This window comes from Quercus robur, chromosome 7 (assembly GCF_932294415.1).
Source record: "Quercus robur chromosome 7, dhQueRobu3.1, whole genome shotgun sequence".
NCBI classification, from domain to species: Eukaryota; Viridiplantae; Streptophyta; class Magnoliopsida; order Fagales; family Fagaceae; genus Quercus; species Quercus robur.
The window spans coordinates 36239560-36259590 of NC_065540.1; the positions used below are offsets into that span (position 1 = coordinate 36239560).

Sequence of the window (20031 nt, forward strand, 5' to 3'; positions counted from 1 at the left end):
ATAACTAACAGAGCTATGATGTGTCAAATTTTAAGTTACGTGTCATCAAATGTAATATTAAAAAATCAAGATTCAAATATGACATAAAAACTATTGGAAAATTATTAGGTATTCCTGGAGTACCATAAATGCGTATTCCCCCCTCTCACATGAATGGTGAGTCCCATCATGAATTCAATTAGTGAGACCTACTATTCATATGAGAAGAGGGAGTACGCATTTATGGTACTCTGAGAGTACACAATAATTTCCCAAAACTATTAACCTAATAGAATAACCTAATCTAATCGGGTGACCCGTTTAGAAATGGGTATTCCCAATTTCAAATGATACTACCCAGATCTAAAACTAGAGAAGGAGATCCCTAACAACACCGTTGTCCACCGCTCTCACTGCCGTCCTCCTCCATCTTGACCCATCTCTCTGATACACACAGTCAATAGTGTGACGAACAACTCAACTACATATTACTTTTACTTTTAAAATCGAAACTAGGCCTGATTAATTGATTATAATAGCTGATGTTTTGTGGTGGTTATGAGAAAATAATGAATAGAACAGTATAGAAGAGCAAGTAATTACACCAAAGAGTTTTATGTAGTCTGTGAATGAAGTTGGCACTAGTAGTCGACTAGGCTAGTAGCTAACTCATAAAGCTCAAGAAAATAACATGTTTTTCAACGTGAAAAGATATGCGACACCAATGGCTTTGTAGGACGGACCCAGGTAGGGGCCAAAGGGGGCCTGGGCCCCCCCCTGGGTCCAAAAAAAAAAAATTTAGCAGGTTAAAATTTTCAAAAAAAAAAAAAAAAAAATATATATATATATATATATATATATATAGGCTTAGTTTTTAGCTTGGGCCCCCCCTTAGTTTTTAGCTCGGCCCCCCTCCCAAAAATCCTGAATTCTAAGCCCAGCCGGCCAGCCCAAGAGTAAGAGCCCATGACCCATGTAAATAAAAAAATAAAAAAAAAATATAAAAGAAAAGAAAAGAAAAGAAAACTCAGCAGTAAACCTAACGGAGAAAGTGAAAGACGAAGGAAAAATAAAAAGAAAGGAAACTGAGAGATAGTGAGGCGAGACAGAGAGATAGAAAGGCGATACAGAGAGATAGAGACTACCCACGCCGATGTCGCTACAGCAGTACCCATGCCACGTTGACGCCGACACAAGACGGTGAGAGTCTACCCAGACCCAGTATGGCAGTACCTATGCCGACGCCGCCATCATCACGCGAGATGGCGAGAGTCTCAACTGTCATCGCCGCCCACGTGAGCCCCATCTTGCCGCCGCCGCTGGTTGCTCGAGCCTTCATAGGTATTTAATCTATGATCCTTTCCTAGTTTCCTTCAAAACCTAAAAAATAAATAAGATGTTTGTGCTTGCTTGTGGAGTGTTTGTGTTTTTATTGATGACTAATGATGAGTGATGAACTGATTACTGATGTTGGTGATTGTGATTTTGTGAATTGAATCTGTGCTGCGACCTGTGGTGTTTTTTTTTTTTTTTTTTTTTTTGGGCTTTTTGGCTTTGTGACTCTTTGTCACTCTCTGTGTGTTTGTGACTCTCTCTCTCTTGTATCATATAGATAAGAGAGATAGAGAGAGAGAGTAGAGTTTGTAGAGATTACTTTAACTGTTTGTTTGTTCTTTCATCTTTGTTGACTGGTGGTTGGGCATAATAGGGACAAGTGACATTGTGACAGGAAAAAAAAACAGAAAAAGAAAAAAGTAAAGTTAAGAAAAGTTTTTGTTAGTAGTGCAGAATAAATTTATAGTGTCGGTAGTGCCATAGTGGGATTGGGTTAGTGGGTCAATGTCAGAAAGATGGAGATAACACAAAGACAAATAAATAAAGGCAGAACAAAGACAAAAAGAAAAAAACAAATCATATAATATAGAAAATTGTTACACAAATTTAAGAAAATTGTCACACAAATTTAATATATATGATTCTTATTTTATTAGTAGATCATGAAAAAATCAATTACAATGCTTGATTTTTTTCAAAAGAAAATATTCAAATTCTTCCGAAGTCAATGTGGGATTGCCAACAACTAATGTTGATATTCCAATTCTAGAAAATGTGGATGTTTCAATTCTAGAAAATATGCATTCCCCAATTCCAGAAAATGTTGATGTTCCAATCTCTTAAACACAATTTCAAAGAGTTGATCTTGATTCTTTGGATTATGATCCTGGAACACACAAACAAATATGGGAATATCGTGCTAATCAACGTGATGAAATTTGGGTATTTGTCTTGGTTGATAGTTTATTAATACTATATGGATGCGTATTTGAATTTTTTTTTTCCTTATCTCCGTCCCCCCCCTCCCCCCCCCAAGCTTGAAATCTTGGGTCCGTCCCTGGCTTTGTGTGTTAGAGGAATATGTCTCGAGGAAGGAGGAGGCAGTTGAGTGGTGGATGACAGCATTGTTAAGGATATCTCATCTGGGTAATGTTATTTGAAATTGGGAATATTTGTTTCTTAACGAGTCATCCGAATTAGGTTGGGTTCTAATAAATTAATGGGTTTTTTTTTAATGAGTTAGATATTGGATATTAATTTTTTAATAATAAATTGAATGCCAAGTCACTTAAAATTTGCCACATCATAACTCCATTAGCCAGGTAGGCACTAAAACTAGGGAAATTATTGTGTACTCCTAGAATACCATAAATGCGTACTCCTTCTTCTGACATGAATGGTGGGTCCCACTAATTAAATTTATGGTGAGATCCACCATTTATGTGAGAGGAGGAAGTACGCATTTATGGTACTCCGGGAGTACCTAATAATTTTCCCTAAAACTAACTGCTGTTAACAAAATGACCAATTGAGCTCATTTTCTAAACCTAAGGGACTAATAGTGCTCAATTCAAATTTGAGGGACTAATAGCACTTAGTATGTAAGAGCATTCACATCAGAAAATGCCATCCTATCCGATTTTACCATCCCAAAATATTACTTTATCAATTATACAATATTTTTTACAATACAACCAGCATCCTAACTTTTATTTTACAATACCACACATTAAAATAATATAAATTATTCATCAAATAATAAACAAATTATATCTCTCTCCTTTCTAATTTCTATCTCTCTGTCACTCTCACCGCACAGCAACCATCCTCTCAACCACACCACCTCCAGACATCCACCACCGTGACCCCAAACCCGCCACAATCCTAGCAAAATACCAATCCACCACTGGTGTCACTCTTTCTGAGCAAAATCAAAGCCTAGTCTCGCCATCCAGCCAAAATCAATAGCAAAATCAAAACTCAAAATTCATAGCAAAATCAAAACCCGATCCATCGATCTTGCCACCCACTGATCTCCACCGTTGTCAGCACCCATGCTGATCTCGTCAAAACCCACACCGATCTCCACTGTCGTCAAAACCCACGACCTACCGTCATCAAAACCCACGCCGACCCACACCCACGTCAGTCACAAACCCACCACCACCAAAGAGAGAGATAGAGAAACCCACAACCACCAGATGAGAGAGAGAGAGAGGGTCATCAGAGAGAGCACGAGGTCTTGGGTCTGAAGAGAGCAGAGAGCAAATGAGAAAGAGAGAAGGAAGAGAGAGAAAAGAAGAGAAATAATGAGAGAGGAGAGAGAAATTTCGGGGTTAAAAAGGAGGAGAGAGAGTATTACAAACTATTATTTTGTTTTAGAATTGAGCTACAGTACAATTCTAAAGGTAGAATTGCACTGTAGCACTATTACAAATTTTTTTACAATAGTTGATTTTTAGAAGTCCGGATGAAGCTTGGTTTTTGTGTGAAAATGGTAAAATTTTCCTACATATGCCATTTAGCATGCCCAGTGCGAATGCTCTAAACTTAAGGGACAAATAGTGAATTTTCGCCAAATAAGTTATTCTTAAATAAACACTTCATTGCTTGACACTAGATCTTCTTCAAAAACAATTAATAGCCACATGTTCTTCAAAATAAGCTCTTGTATATTCCCAACCGTTTTTTCTCTATGTTTCAATATTGGTTTTTCTTTTACTTTTAAGCTTTTCCGGTTTTTCCATTTAAAATAAAAACATCGAGGTTTGCTAGTATTTGAATTTTGAACAACACAAAATACTTGTCGGAAATCTATGGATCTATAGAATAAAATACTTGCTAGTATTTGGCATAACCATTATCATTAAACGTTAAATGTAATCCAATCCTAATCATCCCACGCAACCCAATCCAGTTAATCAAACCCTGCATGCTAGGCTTAAAGTCTTGTAGGACCCTCTTATTTATTTGTAAGTTTCCTAAGCCCGGGACCAATGCAAATCTATGGGTCTATTGAAGGGCTAGGGAAGATGTGAGAGCCTGAGTAAGGGAACTAGGCTCGGTCCCACGGCAGCCAGCTTGGGTCATTTTAATAGACCAATTTGGCAAAAGCAAGTCCAAAATATTTGTCTAGGGGGAAAGGGTTTGAGCTGTGGGGTTAGCAGCCTGTTGTAATTATTTCTCAAAAAAAAAAAAAAAAAGTCCAAAATATAACAACATATGCACAAGAACTACGGAAACAACATAATATTGGCAAACATAAATAAGTTCAGTGAACTCTTATTAATAGGTCAAAGAATCCAAGCACAAATCCTTTGAGGAAATAGACAAAGACTATAGGCCTCAAACTTCACAAACTTAAGTAGACATTGAGGTCTTACAAGACTTGAGAAATTTGGATTCTTCGATTGATGTGTAGTCCCTAAGTAATACTACAACAATAACCACTTTTAAACTACTTTCTGGGAACTCAACCTAAGTCTTAAACTCTCATTGTGATTTTCAATTTTCTCTATCACATTTTTTACTATTTCTCCTTGTTTTCCTCTTTTCCATGGCTAATTTTTTCCCCTTTTATACTGGTCTTGGAGGGTCTTGAAATTACCATCTTCTCCTTTGCCTTGGTCTTGCTGTTTATCCTTGGGCTGAAGCTCTGGGTGTTTCTTTTCCTTTTTTGTTCTTTTTTCTCTTTCCTAGGAAGTAGTCCTTGAAAGCACTCCTGGTTTTTTTTCCTTTCATAGGATATCTTTCTAGCCAATTCAGGCATTGGCTAAGGTCAACAAGGCTGTAATCCAATTTCAAACTACAAGTAAACAACTTAACTTTCGGCCAAACTATAGGTGGGTAAGTTATAATTTGACCTAAAATGAAAAAAAAAAAAAATGACAACTTAAATATACATATATGAGAGTTAATATAGAGGATAAAGAGTTGTTCAAAATGTTTATTCCCACATTAAATATGAGATGGACTCTTTTATTGTTTTCAAATATGGTGATTAATGGGCTGAAATGTATTGGAGCAGACATTGGGCCAGATAATTGTTGCTTTTACTTCAACCATTTTGATGCCTAAAGAAGAATGTAGGTTCGTTTCTTCTCAATCTTTCTCTCATATGAAGTTGCATGTGTATCTATCAATGAACCATTTTTGGCAATTAAACATAGGTTTTCCTAAGTAATCACACTTCGTTAGGAGAAGATAGTCACACCCTCAAAGCTTAAAATCAGCCCCTGCTGAAATTTTTTAAAATCAATCTTATTACCAATGTAATTAATAGCAATAAAACCTTTATGTAAATCATTGCTAAATCTTTCCTAAAAGCACTGGACATCATAGTCCAAATGGTACATACTTACGTACTAAAACATAGGATTTGAAGGCATGAAAAATTAATCTTATTATCAATGTAATTAATAACAATAAAATCTTTATATAAATCATTGCTAAATCTTTCCTAAAAGCACTAGACATCATGGTCCAAATGGTACCTACCTATGTACTAAAACCTAGGATTTGAAGGCATGGGAGGGGGTTGGTAGCAGTAGGATCGTTTCTAACCAATATAGGGTAAGAAAAAGAATTGCAATATGAGACTCATGGGCCTTTAAAATGGCCCATTACAACCCATTCTAGAAAATCTAAAAATCACAATGTTGCTCTTATTCTAAAGGCTAAAGTTTGGCTACAAATTTGATTGTAGCCTAAGTCTATAATTTCACTTTATTTTTTTTATTATGAGTGAATTTTGATAAATTTGCCAATGGATTAATTTTTTTTTCTTATATCCTTCATGTTTTGAAAATTTCCAAAAGATCAAAGATCAATTTCTATATCAACAATTAATTGTTTAAATTGTAAGTTTTTGTAATCTAAAATTATACATAAAAAATAAGTTTATTAAACATATAATAACATCCGATTGGAACAAAATTTGACATTTGTGTTATGAATGTAAAGAACATGCAATCCAATGATTAGATTTTTGCTACAACTAACTTTGTGGTGAAACTTTGTCCTATTAAAAAAACTAAGGCAAAACTACACTATTGGTCCCTAAAGTTTACCCCATGAACACAATTAGTCCCTCAAGTTTCAAGAAAGCACTATTAGTCCTTTATGTTTATAAAATGAGCGCGGTTAGTCCTTCTGTTAACTGCTGTTAGTGTTATTACTTATGTGGCTAACGGAACAATGACGAAGCATCTTTTTGACTGATATGACATTTTTTTTATTAAAATATTAAAAAATGAATTTACACGTCAAGAACAAACCCACCCAATTCCAAAATCAAATCTTAATGCTATCCCGATTTTATTAAAATATTCTATTCAAGTGTGATTTTTGCAATTTCAAGCCACATGGTATTAAGGCTGGCCTTTCTATTGCTCATGATGGACCACTTTCCTCTAGCAACACACTCGGGATCATCCCATTTGGGTTCAATTCCAGCTTTGAAAAGTGAAAATTAGCATTTGCAAGCAACTTGCTGGGCTTGAATATCTTTTTTTGGTAGAATGGGCTTGAATATCTGATCATACAATCTGCACAAAGAGTTCACATTTTTAATCAAACTTGAACGCTAGCGAACCCAGTATAAATATTGATCAGTATGAGGAAAAATGAATTAATACACAACCTATCTAGATCTAACAAATAAAATCCTCCTTTACCAGCAAGCTATATTTGCACTTCTTAACCAAACAAAAATAAAAATGAAAGAGGACAAAAGATGAAGAGGAACCCAAATCATGAATTAAAGAAATAGACAGAAAAAGTGAATAGTTTAGGAAGGTTGGAAAGGTACCACTAGAGATCTTTGACTGTGCCAAAAGTGTATATCTTGGGGAGAGAGGCGCCCCACGCAACACCTTGCTTGGGTTTCAATTGGTTGTCAAACCAGGATGTCCACTTGCTCTCCAACTTTTGTGGTTATTTTGTCATTGGCACAGCACTACCTTCGTCTCTGCTACTGCTGCCGTAGTACCTTTGCCTTCAAAATCAAATCTTAATGATATCCTTGTTAAAAGATTTGATCTGGGAACCTGGTCAGTTTGTTCTTAACTTGTAAATTCATTTTTGTAATAATTTAATAAAAATGTCACTTCAATTAAAAAATGTCACATCATTATTCAGTTAGCCACATAAACAAAATATTAACGGCAGTTAATAAATGGACTAACAGTACTCATTTTTTAAACATAAGGGACCAATATTGCATACTTGAAACTTTAGGGATCGATTACGCTCTCAGGGTAAACTTCAGGGACCAACAATGTAGTTTCACCAAAAACTAAACCACAAACTTTCTAACCAAAAAAAGGAAAGTTTAAGACTCAATAATAGTTGAAGTAGAAAAAAAAAAAAAAAAAAAAAAAAGTAACCTAAAAAGGTCCCAAGAAAGCCCAACATCAAAACTAGATCTTGAATCCCTTGTTAATTAATGTTGTTTTGCATAAAACACTTGTGATCCTTTTCTTGTGTTTTATGTTTGGATGGTGGAGATAGGGGGAGAGGAGATGCTAGGGGTGGCGCTATATCATGTTAAGGGGTTTGAACTCCTTGATTTGAAAATGTTTTTACACACCGCCAACTTAAATTTTGTACACCCCGATGACAGATAAACCTAGTCCAAAACCAAATAACAACATAGAACAGTCTATCCCAAAACCAAACAACAACACTGATTACATATCATTCTCAAACTCTAAGACTATAGAGTGAGTGTTTGTGAGTTATGAGTAGACACTCTTTATTATAAACTAGTAATTGACCATGACATCTTGAAAAATATACCAACCCAAAACTGACCGAAATGCACCTTGTACATTGCAGCGAACAACACATGTGATTGTAAAACTAAAGTGAGGTGTGGAAATTGTTTTGGCCAAACAGCACTACACTTTGCGGTGCTAAAAATGGCTCAAAACTGCACCACGAACCACTCTAAGTGGTGGTTTTAAATTAAAGAAAAAAAAAAGAAAAAGAAAAAAAAAGACAAGTGTTCATAATCTCGGTCATTACACAAGATTGAGATCTGGTGTAATAGCAAAAGCAACTGTATGAGATCTAAAAGTTTATGGCGTAAAAAATTTAAAAGAAAAAATTTGCCCATTAATTTTTACAACTTATATAGTATAAATATAATATAACTTTATATAATTTAATAATTAGGAAATACAGAGGATTTGTTACTGTTTGTTGTTATTATGTTGTAATAATTTTTGTTATAAATATAGTGATTCAAAAAAAAAAGTAAAGTAAGTGATTGTTCAAGCATCCATATAGTATTAACAAATTCTAAATACACAAAATCATTTTTTCTTAATATATCAAGATACAATCATCTACCAAAAAAAAAAAAAAATTCTAGGCTAGCTAGGATTTTTATTTTTATTTTGAAGTTAGAGCATTCACATTAGTGATGTTAAAAAATTTATCTTTTAGCACCTCAAGAAGTTACTTTATCTATTTAACCACTTCACTTTACAATACACTCAACATCAAATGTTCTATTTTTTTACCACTTCATTTAAAATAATATAAACAACTCATTAAAATAATAAAGGAAGAGAAAGAATTTGAGTTTTTTAATTGAAGGAAGTGGGATAATCTTAATAAAATGTTGTATTTTATTTTTAACAACTTGCTACAATCAACTGTTATTTATACTAGTTTACTATAGTTGCAAAAATTTAGCTTTAACTTCTTCAATAACACATGGTTTTTTTGTTCTTTGGTGGTAAAATAGTTTTTTTTTTTTTGCTAAAATATAATTATCATTATGAATGTTTTTATTGTTTTTGAATTGGATAGTTGCTAGTTAGGCTAGGCTAGCTAGATTGATTGGGCCGGGGGTGGAGGAGGGCCTAAGGTTTGGAAGGGGGCCCAACTAAAAAAAAAAAAATATATATATATATATATATATATAATACGTATAAAAAAAAAAAAGGCCAGTGAGGCCCCAGGCCCCCACCTAAGTCCATCCCTGGTTAGTGGTCTCATTTAAGCCATGTCATTATTAAGATATGTGTAATGAGTTCATTTAACAAACACATATCAAACCTATAAAGGAGTCTACGTTTGATTTGTTTTATATCGAGCCTTATGGCTCACAAGCTTGTTAATGAACAATTTTTTTTTTATTGGACTTAGCTTGTTTATTAAACTAACTTAAAACTAAGGCTTAAGGTCTGTTTATTTATAAACAAACAAACATGAATATGCTTTTTATCAAGTCAAGCCCGAGTTGTTTTTGAATGGCTTGATTCATTTACTGCCCTAAGAAATTGGTTCTCAACATAAAGGCTTTAGATCTAATTTTCTCTTGCTCTTTTTGATTGCTTGTTGGTTTCTTATGTGTTTTACGTTCCCCTCTTCTTATTCTTCTTCTTCTTTTTTTTTTTTTTTTTTTTTTTTTTTTTTTTTTTTTTTTTTAATAGAGAAAGGAGTCCATGATTTTAGAGTTCCATTAGATCTCTTCAATTCGTAGCTATCCCAACTAATATGTAATATCTATCCCCCTAAGGCGATAGGAAAAGAATGCAAGTTAGAAAAATGGAGGTATCTGTTGAAAATTCAAATGAAAACAATGAAGTGTCTATTGGCATACTATCTGGAGGTCAAAGTTTTGATAAGCATTTTGACATTTTAAAATAATATATAAATAAATAAATTTATCTCGACTTTTTCTTTGATTTTCTGATTTTTTTAAAGATAATTACGAAATTTAAACTGATTTTTTTAGCCAATTAATCATCAAATTATGCTAAGGTATAATTGATGATTTTAATTTTCAATTCATTATTCATTCTCAAAAGATAATTAACTAAATATTTAAATATTTAAAATGACCAAAATGAAACAATGGTGACACAGCTAAACAAGATGAAATAGAGTTTGTCTTAGAATGAAACAGGCCAGAAACAAAGAACCAAAATGAAAGGATCCCAAATATACATAGATGAAAAGTTAATTTTAGCCAAAAATCAGATATCTCTCATTATTTGGCTAAATACAATTTAAAAAAAAAAAAAAAAAGATCTTTTCATTTTTTTTTTTTTTAATGTTTATGTTTGGGGTAATTCAAAATTTCTAGCCAATTTCTCCGTTAAGCTTGGAAATTGAGCAAATTCCTCAATATATTACTTTCTCAATTAAATTCAATGAAATCATTAGATGAATTTATCAAGAGTACACCAGAAAGAAAAGAAAAAAAAAAATTAAATCTTTTATTTGTTGACAAATTTTTTATCAATACCTAACTGTAACCCAAAATGCAAGCGTACGTTAGAGTTCTACCAAACTTGGTAAAAGACACATTTACTTGACCGTTTGTAAATAAAACAGGTATATTTATCCGAATCCATCAGAATCGGGAACTCCAGATTTTGCTTTGAACTTTGAAGATAAGTCATCAAACGGACCAACCACAGATGTCTCGATCTACGGAGATGTTGTCCCTGTCGTCCGAGCTTCTTCCTGACAACGTAGTATTCGACATCCTGACTCGGCTGCCTGTGAAATCTTTAATCCGATTCAGGTGCGTTTCTCAATCTTGGAACTCCACTATCACAAACCCCATTTTCATTACAAAACACCTCGATCTAGCAACTTCATTATCCGACATCAACAACAATGGTTATCTGTTATTCACGCCACTAAGAAATTACCTGCCACTGGATCCTTCATCTTCCAAAGAATGGACTACTTTTGTTTACAATACCAACCGCACGTTGACCCAGATTTCAAGGTTTGAAATTCCCTTTCATAGCAACCTCATAATTGGCTTCTGTAACGGCGTGTTCTGTCTTGCTGCTAACAATGATGACTCTGATGAAAAAGATCTTAGACGCTCTTTGTATTTGTGGAACCCAAGCATTAGAAAGTTAAAGAAGCTTCTAGCTACTCATCCTGCTGATCGAGCCGTTTTTGGATTTGGGTTTCATCCTCAAAACAATGACTACAAGATTCTGAGAGTTAAGTTTGCTATACGAGAAGTGAAAAGAAAACCCGCTGAGGCCGAGATTTACACACTGAGTACTAATTCGTGGAGAAAGGCTGTAATTTCGGTGGAGTCATTTAGTGGCTCTGATTCTGGACCCAATGGATCAGTTGATCGGGTATATTTCCCAACCCGATTATGTTTTAATGGAGCTTTGCATTTTATAGCATTTTCTGGGAACCATAAGTTCATCTTGTCCTTTGACATCAATGATGAGAGATTCCGTGAGATTTTGCTGCCTCAAAATTACTTAGAAGGAATTGTAAAGCATTTTGAACGCCTTGCAATGTTCAAGGGATCCTTGGCTTTGATTGTTTTCGGTGAAGATCTAGTTGAGATGAGTGACATATGCCACATATGGGTGATGAAGGAGTATGGTGTGGTTGAGTCTTGGGCTAGAAAAAGTGTACCGATGAAACAAGTTGCAGAGTTCTTTAGCTGCACCACCAATGGGGAACTTTTGATCGAGAGGCTTACCCCCTATCAGAGCTTTTTATTCGACCCTGAGAGTTTAAATGAGAAAATTCTAAGGATTCCAATGCCTGAATGTATTATTTACACACCTAATTTTGTGGAGAGTTTAGTTTTACTTGACAGGTGAACAGCTCTTCCAAATGCGAAAATTAGCAAGTTGGGGTTTGTAGCAAGGTAGACCTCTTTTTGAAATTCATATGGAAAATTCATTAAGCTGCCAGAAATTTATGTTTATTTTTAATGTACTTTTGAATAAATGAATCCAGCATGTTGTGTTTTCTTTCGGCTCGTTCTTGGCATGGAAGTATTGTTTTTGATATTGAAAACTAAACTTTATCATTATTGTTTTATATATACTATTGGAGAAAACCAAAACATTAGATTTACACATTCGAGTCGGAGATTGGAAAGTTTCTAGCTGCTATCTTACCTAATTTAGTAGCATCTTGCAAAATGACTGGGGGTACAACAAGAATTCCTTGTCCTAGAGATGATCTACCAAGGTCAACGATGTCCTCCAAAATCTGTGACTTGTCATCTCCATTTCTTCCTTCTTGAAAGCATGTCTTTAAAGAGGATGATGGCTCTGTCTAGTTAGGCTGTTTTTAGCTCTTGATAATGCTCTGTTGCTGGCTTTTGCTTTTATCCTTTCTATGTTAATCAGAATTTACCAATTCCATTGGTGTCCTAAAGTGTCACTGCCTACTGCTGCATTTGTGGCTTGGCTGGTTCTTGGTTGCTTGAAGCCTTCAAATGCTGTATCACACCTGTCCACCATGGATTAAATGGTTAGTAAAGTTGATAAAGCACTTCCTTCCTTGTATTCATGTATCTGTATATTTCTTTGTTGCCAAATAGCCCAAAGGATGATCAGTCTGAGGAATAAAATCTTTATATAAATCATTGCTAAATCTTTCCTAAAAGCACTAGACATCATGGTCCAAATGGTACCTAACTATGTACTAAAACATTGGATTTGAAGGCATGGGAGGGGGTTCAAGTAGTAGTAGGATCATTTCTTACCAATATCAAAAGGGGAAGAAAAAGAATTGCAAAATGACGCTCATGGGCCTCTAAAATGGCCCATTACAAGCCATTCTAGAAAATCTAAAAATTACCATGTTGCTCTTATTTTAAAGGATAAAGTTTGGATTCCAACTTGATTGTAGCCTAAGTCTACAATTTCACTTAATTTTTTTTTATTGGGTGTGAATTTTGATAAATTTGGAATTGGATTAAATTTTTTTTTCTTATATCCTTCGTACTTTCAAAATTTCCAAAAGATCAAAGATCAATTTCTATGTCAACAATTAATTGTTTAAATTGTAAGTTTTTGTAATCTAAAATTATACATAAAAATAAGTTTATTGAACATATAATAAAAACATCCAATTGGAACAAAATTTGACATTTGTGTTGAAAGTGTAAAAAACATGCAATCTTGTGGTTAGATTTTCAAAATATATAGTAATGTTAATTTTTTTAAAGGAAGTTGTAGCCTTTAGGTCAAAACTAATTTTGTAGTGAAACTTTGTCCTATTAAAAAAACTGAGGCGAAACTACATTATTAGTCTCTAAAGTTTACCCCAAGAGCACAATTAGTCCCTTAAGTTTCAAGTGAGCATTATTGGTCCTTGCATGGTTAGCCCTTTTGTTAACTGTTGTTAGTGTTATTACTTATATGGCTAACAGAACAATGACGGAGCATCTTTTTGACTAATATGACATTTTTTATTATTAAAATATTAAAAAATGAATTTACATGTCAGGAACAGACCCTCCCAATTCCAAAATCAGATCTTAATGCTATCTCAATTTTATTAAAATATTCTGTTCAAGTGAGACTTTTGCAATTTCAAGCCACTTGGGATCATCCCATTTGGGTTCAATTCCAGCTTTGAAAAGTGAAAATTAGCTTTTGCAAGCAACTTGTTGGGCTTGAATATCTTCTTCTTCTTTTTTTTTTTTTTTTTTTTTTTTTTTTTTTTTTTTTTTTTTTTGTAGAATAGGCTTGAATATTTGATCATACAATCTGCACAAAGAGTTCACATTTTTAATCAAACTTGAACGCTAGCAAACCAAGTATAAATATTGATTAGTATGAGGAAAAATGAATTAATACACAACCTATCTAGATCTAACAAATAAAATCCTCCTTTACCATCAAGCTATATTTGCACTTCTTAACCAAACAAAAATAAAAATGAAAGAGGGGAAAGATGAAGAGAAACCCAGATCATGAATTAAAGAAATAGACAAAAAAAAAAAAAAAAAGTGAATGGTTTAGGAAGGTTGGAAAGGTACCACCAAAAATCTTCGATCGTGTCGAAAGTTTATATCTTGGGGAGAAAGGCACCCCATGCAACACCTTGCTTGGGTTTCGACTGGTTGTCAAACCAAAACTTGCTGTCCAACCTTTGTGGTTATTTTGTCACTACCACAGCACTGCCTTCATCTCTGTCACTGCTGCTGAAGTACCACTGCCTTCCAAAATCAAATCTTAATGATATCCTTGTTAAAAGATTTGATCTGGGAACCCGGTTAGTTTGTTCTTAATTTGTAAATTCATTTTTGTAATATTTTAATAAAAATGTCACTTCAATTAAAAAATGCCACATCATTATTCCGTTAGCCACATTGATATTAACGGCAAGTTAATAAAAGGACTAGCAGTACTCATTTTTAGAACTTGACTAAATTTAAATTGGTTTTCCATCTCCTCTTTTATCCCATTGAAGTGGTATTTTACAATTTCAACGCCAATTACTCTCTTCTCACATAAAAATTTCTAGAGGCATGTTACTTCTTAAACATAAGGGATCAATTGCACACTTGCTTGAGGTACCGATTGTGCTCATAAGGTAAACTTTAAGAACCAATAATGTAGTTTTGCCAAAAACTAAATCACAAACTTTCCAACCAAAAAAACGATAGTTTAAGACTAAATAATAGTTGAGGTGAAAAAAATAAAAAAGTAACCTACAAAGGTCCCAAGACCAAATAACAACATAGAACAGTCTATCCCAAAACCAAACAACAACACCGATTACATATCATTCTCAAACTCTAAGACTATAGAGTGAGTGTTTGTGAGTTATGAGTAGACACTCTTTATTATAAACTAGCAATTGACCATGACATCTTGAAAAATATACCAACCCAAAACTGACTAAAACGCACCTTGTACACTACAACGAACAACACATGTGATTGTAAAACTGAAGTGAGGTGTGGAAATTGTTTTGGCCAAATAGCACTGCACTTTGCGATGCTAAAAATGGCTCAAAATTGCACCACGAACCCCTCTAAGTGGTGGTTTTAAATTAAAGAAAAAAAAAAAGAAAAAGAAAAAAAAGACAAGTGTTCATAATCTCGGTCATTACACGAGATTGAGATCTGGTGTAATAGCAAAAGCAACTGTATGAGATCTAAAAGTTTATGGGGTAAAAAATTTAAAAGAAAAAATTTGCCCATTAATTTTTACAACTTATATAGTATAAATATAATATAACTTTATATAATTTAATAATTAGAAAATACAGAGGGTTTGTTACTGTTTATTGTTATTATGTTGTAATAATTTTTGTTATAAATATAGTGATTCAAAAAAGAAAAGAAAAGTAAAGTAAGTGATTATTCAAGCATCCATATAGTATTAACAAATTATAAATACACAAAATCATTTTTTCTTAATATATCAAGATACTATCATCTACCAACAAAGACAAAAAAAAAAAAAAAAAAAAAATAATAATAATAATAATAAATTCTAGGCTAGCTAGGATTTTTATTTTTATTTTGAAGTTAGAGCATTCACATTAGTGATGTTAAAAAATTTATCTTTTAGCACCTCAAGAAGTTACTTTATCCATTTAACCACTTCACTTTACAATACACTCAATATCAAATGTTCTATTTTTTTACCACTTCATTTAAAATAATATAAACAACTTATTAAAATAATAAAGGAAGAGAGAGAATTTGAGTTTTTTGATTGAAGGAAGAGGGATAGTCTTAATAAAATGTTGTATTTTATTTTTAACAACTTGCTACAGTCAACTGGTATTTATACCAGTTTACTATAGTTGCAAAAATTTAGCTTTAACTTTTTTCAATAACACATGGTTTTTTTGTTCTTTGGTGGTAAAATAGATTTTTTTTTTTTGCTAAAATATAATTATCATTGTGAATGTTTTTATTGTTTTTGTTAAGTTTTTGAATTGGATAGTTGCTAGTTAGGCTAGGCTAGCTAGACTGATTGGGGGTGGAGGAGGGCCTAAGGTTTGGAAGGGGGCCCAACTAAAAAAATAAAATATATAATACGTATAAAAAAAAAAAAAAAAAAAAAAAAAAAAAAAAAAAAAGGCCAGGGGGCCCATGCCCCCATCTAAGTCCATCCTTGGTTAGTGGTCTCATTTAAGCCATGTCATTATTAAGATACGTGTAATGAGTTTATTTAACAAACACATATCAAACCTATAAAGGAGTCTATGCTTGATTTGTTTTATATCAAGCCTCAAGCCCAAGTTGTTTTTGAATGGCTTGATTTATTTACTACCCTAAGAAATTGGTTCTCAACATAAAGGCTTTAGATCTAATTTTCTCTTGCTCTTTTTGATTGCTTGTTGGTTTCTTATGTGTTGTAAGTTCCCCTCTTCTTCTTCTTCTTTTTTAATAGAGAAAGAAGTCCATGATTTTAGGGAGAAAATGGGCAAATGCCCCTTTCAAAAAAAAAATCTAGCATTTTGTCCTATTTCCCAAACTAATTAGGAAAATGTCCTTCTTTTGAAACTTGATTTTCTCAAAATCGAATTATAAAAAAAAAAAATTCTGGAGCCCTATAGTGACGTTTTAAGGACCTATAGTGGCGTTTTGTAATCTGATCTCCATGAAGTCGGGTTACATGCAATTTTTTTTCTTTTTTTTTTACCTATAACTCGACTTCATGGAGATCGGATTACAAAACGCCACTATAAGTCCTTAAAACGTCACTATAGGCTCCTTAAAAATGTCACTATAGGGTTTAACTCAATTTTGAGAAAATCGAGTTTCAAAAGAGAGGCATTTCCCTAATTAATTTGGGAAAGAGGGCAAACTGTTGGATTGATTTTTTGAAAGGGGCAAAAGCCAAATTTTTCCATGATTTTAGAGTTCCATTAGATCTCTTCAATTCGTAGCTATCCCAACTAATATGTAATATCTATCCCCCTAAGGCGATAGGAAAAGAATGCAAGTTAGAAAAATGGAGGTATCTATTGAAAATTCAAATGAAAACAATGAAGTGTCTATTGGCATACTATTGGGAGGTCAAAGTTTTGATAAGCATTTTGACATTTTAAAATAATATATAAATAAATAAATTTATCTCGACTTTTTCTTTGATTTTCTGATTTTTTTTTTATAGATAATTACAAATTTTAAACTGATTTTTTTAGCCACTTAATCATCAAATTATGCTAAGGTATAATTGATGATTTTAAATTTCAATTCATTATTCATTCTCAAAAGATAATTAACTAAATATTTAAAATGACCAAAATGAAACAATGGTGACACAGCTAAACAAGATGAAATAGAGTTTGTCCTACAAAATTTAGAGACTAAAATGAAACAGGCCAAAAACAAAGAACCAAAATGAAAGGATCCCAAATATACATAGATGAAAAGTTAATTTTAGCCAAAAATCAAATATCACTTATTATTTGGCTAAATACAATTTTAAAATGAAAAAATAATGCTACCCTTTTTTATTTTTTAATGTTTATGTTTGGGGTAATTCACAATTTCTAGCCAATTTCTCTGTTAAACTTGGAAATTGAGAAAATTCCTCAATACATTACTTTCACAATTAAGGTGGGGTTTGGATTGGGCGTTTGCATTTACAAAAGTGTGTTTTCTCTCTCTTTTTTTTTTTTTTTTTTTTTAAGCCGTAGTTATTGATTTTCGGAGACAAAATTCACTATTTATGAACAGTGCATGCACTGTTTACGAATTTAAAAATATTAAAAATGGATTCCACGATACTATTTACATATTTAAAAATTATTTTATTACAGTATTTTCAGTTTCAGTAATAATAAATTCAATCCAAACGGACTCTAAATTCAATGAAAACTTTAGAAGAATTTATCAAGAGTACACCACAAAGAAAAGAAAAGAAAAATTAAATCTTTTATTTGTTAACAAATTTTTTTATCAATATCTAACTGAAACCCAAAATGCAAGCGTACGTTAGAGTTCTACCAAACTTGGTAAAAGACACATTTACTTGTCCATTTGTAAATAAAACAGGTATATTTTTTCCAGAATCCATCAGAACTCGGAAACCCCAGATTTTGCTTTGAAGATAACTCATCAAACGGACCAACCACAGATGTCTCGATCTACGGAGATGTTGTCCCTGTCGTCCGAGCTTCTTCCTGACAACGTCGTATTCGACATCCTGACTCGGCTGCCTGTGAAATCCTTAATCCGATTCAGGTGCGTTTCTCAATCTTGGAACTCCACTATCACAAACCCCATTTTCATTACAAAACACCTCGATCGAGCAAGTTCATTATCCAACATCAACAACAATGGTTATCTGTTATTCACGCCACTAAGAAATTACCTGGACCCTTCATCTACCCAACAATGGACTACGTTTGTTTACAATACCAACCGCACGTTGATCCAGATTTCAAGGTTTGAAATTCCCTTTCCTAACGACCTCATAATTGGCTTCTGTAACGGCATGTTCTGTCTTGCTGCTAACAATGATGACTCTGATGAAGAAGATCTTAGACACTCTTTGTATTTGTGGAACCCAAGCATTAGAAAGTTAAAGAAGCTTCTAGCTACTCATCCTGCTGATCGAGCCGTTTTTGGATTTGGGTATCATCCTCAAAACAATGACTACAAGATTCTGAGAGTTACGTTTGCTATACAACAGGTGACACGAAAACCCGCTGAGGCCGAGATTTACACACTGAGTACTGATTCGTGGAGAAAGGCTGTAATTTCGGTGGAGTCATTTAGTGGCTCTGATTCTGGACCCAATGGATCAGTTGATCAGGTATATTTCCCAACCCGATTATGTTTTAATGGAGCTTTGCATTTTATAGCATTTTCAGGGGACCATAAGTTCATCTTGTCCTTTGACATCAATGATGAGAGATTCCGTGAGATATTGCTGCCTCTAAATTACTTAGAAGGAATTGTTAAGCATTTTGAACGCCTTGCAATGTTCAAGGGATCGTTGGCTTTGATTGTTTTTGGTGAAGATCTAGTTGAGATGAGTGACAGATGCCACATATGGGTGATGAAGGAGTATGGTGTGGTTGAGTCTTGGGCTAGAAAAAGTGTACCGATGAAACAGGTTGCAGAGCTCTTTAGCTGCACCATCAATGGGGAACTTTTGATCGAGAGGCTTACCCCCTATCAGAGCTTTTTATTCGACCCTGAGAGTTTAAATGAGAAAATTCTAAGGATTCCAATGCCTGAATGTATGATTTACACACCTAATTTTGTGGAGAGTTTAGTTTTACTTGACAGGTGAACAGCTCCTCCAAATGTGAATGTTAGCAAGTTGGGGTTTCTAGCAAGGCAGATGTCTTTTTGAAATTCATATGGACAAGTCATTTAAGCTGCCAGAAACATTTTTTATTTATTTAAATGTACTTTTGAATAAATGAATCCAGTTTGTTGTGTTTTCTTTCGGCTTGTTCTAGGCATGAAAGTATTGCTTTTGATATAGAAAACTAAACTTTATCATTTTTGTTTTATATATACTATTGGAAAAAACCGAAACACTAAATTTACATATTCTAGTCGGAGACTGGATAGTTTGTAGCTGCTATCTTAGCTAATTTAGTAGCATCTTGCAAAATGACTGAACAAGAATTCCTTGTCCTAGAGATGGTCTACCAAGGTTAACAATGTCCTCCAAAATCTGTCTCGTGTCATCTCCATTTCTTCCTTCTGAAAAGCATGTCTTTAAAACTTTTGCTTGGTAAGAGGATGATGGCTCTGTCTTGTTGGGCTGTTTTAGCTCTTTTTTTTTTTTGAAACTCGGGCTGTTTTAGCTCTTGATAATGCTCTGTTGCTGGATTTTGCTTTTATCCTTACTATTTTAATCAGAATTTACCAATTCCATTGGTGTCCTAAAGTGTCACTGCCTACTGCTGCATTTGTGGCTTGGCTGGTTCTTGGTTGCTTGGAGCCTTCAAATGCTTCATAAAGCACTTACTTCCTTGTGT

The 20031-nt window shown here is 33.5% G+C and overlaps 1 protein-coding gene across 1 annotated transcript; it reads left to right on the top strand.

The window, feature by feature from the left end:
- Positions 1-1030: 1030 nt before the first annotated feature.
- LOC126693260 (F-box protein At3g07870-like) lies at positions 1031-19486 on the top strand. The gene is made up of 3 exons (XM_050389177.1): positions 1031-1320; positions 10666-11315; positions 18726-19486. The coding sequence occupies exons 2-3, from the start codon at positions 10752-10754 to the stop codon at positions 19329-19331; spliced, it is 1170 nt and encodes a 389-aa protein (XP_050245134.1). The 5' UTR covers positions 1031-1320; positions 10666-10751; the 3' UTR covers positions 19332-19486.
- The last annotated feature ends 545 nt before the right edge of the window (positions 19487-20031 follow it).

What these genes read in the sequence shown, in the direction of transcription:
- LOC126693260 (XM_050389177.1), top strand. Translation starts at nt 10,752, where the DNA reads ATGTCTCGATCTACGGAGATGTTGTCCCTGTCGTCCGAGCTTCTTCCT. An exon ending in TTAAGTTTGCTATACGAGAA is followed by an intron (nt 11,316 to 18,725) that starts GTGAAAAGAAAA and finishes GCTATACAACAG; the next exon opens with GTGACACGAAAACCCGCTGA.